This window comes from Chrysochloris asiatica, unplaced genomic scaffold (genome assembly GCF_000296735.1).
Source record: "Chrysochloris asiatica unplaced genomic scaffold, ChrAsi1.0 scaffold00272, whole genome shotgun sequence".
Lineage (NCBI taxonomy): Eukaryota > Metazoa > Chordata > Mammalia > Afrosoricida > Chrysochloridae > Chrysochloris > Chrysochloris asiatica.
In genome coordinates, this window is record NW_006408790.1 from 344593 (window position 1) to 348750 (window position 4158).

A 4158-nucleotide genomic window follows, 5' to 3' on the forward strand; every position below is an offset into this window, starting at 1 on the left:
TTGGTGATTTTCTTTTGGGGCCTATCCTGTGTGATGTTCTTTAGGCTTCTTGAATGTGTATCTTCTAATCTTTCATGATGTTAGAGAAGTTTTCTTCCCATTGCTCTTCAACAATTTTCTCTGTGGATTTTATTGTCTCTTCTTGTTCTGGAATTCCAATCACCCATAAGTTTCTTTTTTATGGTATCACACATAAATCTTAGGTCTCATTTATGTTTTTTTCCTTCTTTACTCTGATTGCTATTCTAGTTTACTAGTATTGAGAGTTGTCTTCAAATCCACTGACTTGGGCTTCCATTAATTCATATCTAAGCTCTGGTAGCGTAGTGGTTATGAATAAGGCTGCTAATCTCACGGTCAGCAGTTCAAAACTGCCAGTTGTTCTGCGGGAGAAAGATGAGTCTTTCTGCTCCCGTAAAGATTTACAGCTTTGGAACCCCTGTACAGGGTTGCTATGAATCAGAACCAACTCCACAGCACACAACAATAACAACAACAACAACTCCTTGACCTTTTTAATGTATTGTCCATTTCTGAAACCTTAGAATTAATTTTCCGAACTTCTTTTTGCAGGCTGTGTATTGTTTTAACTTTTCATTTATTTTATCTGTTTGTCCTTGCAGTGTTTCCTTACTTTATCTTTTTTTTTTTTTTTCTGTGTTCTTGCTTGCCTTGATCTTTCTCTCAATCCTTTGAAAGTACCTAAATATCACTCTTTGGAATTCTTTCTCAGGCAGTTCCATTGCTTTTTCTTCCTCAGAAACATTGACTGACTCTGCTTCTTGGACATTGTCTGAGCCACTTTCTCTTGTTTCTTCATGTGAACTGAACTTGTCTGTTGTCTCTGAGACATGGTGGTGTCTTTGTGTCTGTATTTAATTGGTCATCCGTGTGTTGGTGTATTCCTAGGTTCTTACCAGCTGCCTCCTGGTAGGTGTGATTTGAGAACGGAAACGTTCCCAGTTCCCTATTCACTGTTCGTGAAGCTCATTTAGGGTGAGCTTGGCTTGTGTAGTCTACTGATCAGTTCGTATAGGGGCCAGAATTGGCTCCTGCCCATGGGGTGAGGCTTCAAAGGGTATGGTTGTATCTGTGCTATATGGGTGTGGATTGCCTCTTTTCAGTAGAGCAAGAAGAGAACACACACACACACACACACACACACACACATGCAGGAAAAGAAAACAAAGCAGACAGTAGTGAAAATAAAGTAATAGAGGAGAAAATTTTTTTAAATAGTAGAAAAAGGCAAAACCAAATATATATAATATCAAAGATGAGACAGTAAAATAGAACTATGTTGTTGTTGTTGTTAAGTGCCGTCGAGTCGGTTCCGACCCATAGCGACCCTGTACAGGGTTTCCGAGGCTGTAAATCTTTACGGGAGCAGAAAGCCTCATCTTTCTCCCACGGAGCAGCTGGTAGTGTTGAACTGCTGACCTTGCGGTTCTCAGCCTGATTCGTAACCACTACGGTACCAGAGCTCCCTAAAATAGAATTATAGAAGAGAGAAATAAGATAGGGGGGAAAAAAAACCCCAAAACACTACACAAAATCAGGGAGAGAGAAGCTGAAAAAAAGAAATAAACTAGAGAGAAACAAAGAAAGATCAAGAGAGGGAAAAAAGAAACCACCCAGAAATAAATGGGGAAAGAGAAACATAAAAAGGAAGAAAAAATGAAGCATAGGCAGAGAAGATTTTACAAAAGGAGGGAGAAAGAGTAAACAAAGAAAAACAACAAAAGGAAGGAAAAAACAAAACACAACTGTGTAGGTGCTGGATCCAGAGGGAAGAAAACTGTGGGGGCTCCTGTTAATCAAAAAGTTCCCCGGGGTGGTTGGGAAGGACTTAAATGGAGTTCCTATGGGTCAGGGCATTGTCCACTGGGTCCATTCAAGGCTGTTCAATATCTAGAGCAGAGTCCACTCAAATTCAGGTGCCATGACAGCACCTGTTGGCACCCACTTCTCTCTGAGTGGCCTACAATCTCTCAACTGTGAATCCTGGGCATTAGGGGACTGCACGGGGGGCTGGGTGAGGGTAGATGCTGGCCACACCTCCAGTCACCAGGAGAACTTGGGGACCAAGAAACAAGCACACTGTTCCCCTTGCCAGCCCCTGGTGCTAATTGGCACTGCCAAGTCATGGTCTCTGAAGTTGCTGGCAGTTCAATATGGCTGCTCCACATCCGGCAGGCAGAGCCTTCAGCAGTCTTCTCCCTCCTTCACTGCCCGGCTCAGCTTCTTCCCCAGTAAGTGTGGGAGCCACTACCCCAAACTTTCCTCTGCAACTCACGTTCCAGACTTATCACCTGTGTAGGTTTGGTTTGGTCGCCCCCATCTTTGTTGCAGAGAGGCTGAGTAGCATATCTGCCTAGTCTGCCATCTTGGTTCTCTCTTAAATCAATTTAAAAAATTCATTTTGTAAATGAGAAACTGGGTTTCACTATGGGAATGACCTGATTTTCTGAGTTATTAATCTATATTTTTAGATTATGTTAAGCACAAAATGAATCCTGAAATATCTAGATCTCTGTATATGTCTTTGGTTCTTATCTCTCTTACTGAATACAAACGCTTTTAAAAGAAAAATATCTACACTTTCTAGAAAAAGTAATTATTAAATACTTCTTGGTATGTCTTTCCTGCTCTGATTAAGGAATTCAAATTAAAGAATTATCCAGTCTTGGCACTGGGGAATCAAAATAAAAAATATATTGGAGATAAGCTTATTATGAAACCAGTTGCCACTAAGTCAGTTCAGAATACTGAACCCCCATATTTGGTGCTATAATGTTTTCCAAAACAGGAGTTTTTTCCCCAGGTACTTCTGGGGACTAAAGTGTTTGAGATAAGCTTATTTTAAAAAGATATTTATTTGTAGAAAGATCTGCATTTGATTACAGCCTTTGTGGATGAGTAAAAGCCCTTGAATTGCCAAACAACAGGCAGTAAGTTTATTTCAGTAAGCAGTAAAACCTTAAGGACTCTTGAATTCTGAAGAGGATGTGCAGCGAAGGGTCACATTGTTCCTGTCCTTTCTTCTCTTTCAGCCATCAGACTGGATGAGGTCAATGTCATTGGGTACACAGCATGGTCACTCATGGATGGCTTTGAGTGGCACAGAGGTTACAGTATCAGACGAGGACTCTTCTATGTCGATTTTCTGAGCCAGGAGAAGAAGCTCTTACCCAAGTCTTCAGCCTTGTTCTACCAAAAGCTGATCGAGAACAATGGCTTCCCACCTTTGCCTGAAAACCAACCCCTAGAAGGGACGTTTCCCTGTGACTTTGCCTGGGGCATCGTTGACCACTACGTACAAGTAAGTGAACTGCCAAACCCATCTGTGTTCCCCTAAGCTGGTCAGTGGTCAGCAGAGCTCCCTTGTGATGCTGTTGTCATGGCGCCCAGTCCAGTCTCCAGACAGTGGACGCAGGATTTGGAATGCCTTCCTCTCCAAAGGCTTCCCAGTTACAGCTCACACATTAGTCAGATCCCAAAGGGCAGAAATTTAAAATAGATGGATGTTTCCGGTTTGGTGAGAAGGTAAATGATGAGTTGGAATTGACTTGACAGTAACTAAGAACAGCTAGAAAGCAACAGCAACAACAACAACCAATATTCAAGGTGTGATCAGAAGGTAAAAAGGAGCTCTGGGAGTACACTGGTCCTCCGGAGTGCTCCACTGCTAACCATCAGCGGCTTGGCAGTTCACTGCCGTAAAGATCACAGCTTTGGAAACCCCGTGGGGAAAGTCGACGTTGTCCTATAGGGTTGCTATGAGGTGGAGTCCATGGACAGCAATGCGTTTATTTGTGTGTGTGTGTTTTAAGACGCTAAAAAAGAGAAAACTGTCTGCTTATAGAGTGTTTTTCAAATTATTTAAAAACACTTGCGTCCTCTGGAGGACAGACTCTGTGTAGGATTCCAAAGCATTGCAGGTTCCAGAGGTGCTCCTCAGATTGAAGCGGGTGTTGTAGTAGCCAGAGCTGTCCTGAGGCATAACCCACTCAAGTTTCAGAAACACGTGGAGAATGAAAACCCTTTTTCCAGCACACTGAAATGGAACAGAAGTTCTTCAAAAACAATCAACTATTGTGGCACTGTGGGTTAATGCGCTGGACTGCAAAGGCAAAGTTGGTGTGAACTACAAGGTCA

The 4158-nt window shown here is 42.3% G+C and overlaps 1 protein-coding gene across 1 annotated transcript in view; it reads left to right on the forward strand.

Annotated features, from left to right (window-relative positions):
- Positions 1 to 4158, forward strand: part of KL (klotho) — a 46803-nt gene that overhangs the window by 28446 nt on the left and 14199 nt on the right. Inside the window, exon 3 of the mRNA XM_006874364.1 lies at positions 3054 to 3322. Within this exon, the coding sequence (XP_006874426.1) occupies positions 3054 to 3322 (269 nt within the window). The remainder of the gene's footprint in view (positions 1 to 3053; positions 3323 to 4158) is intronic.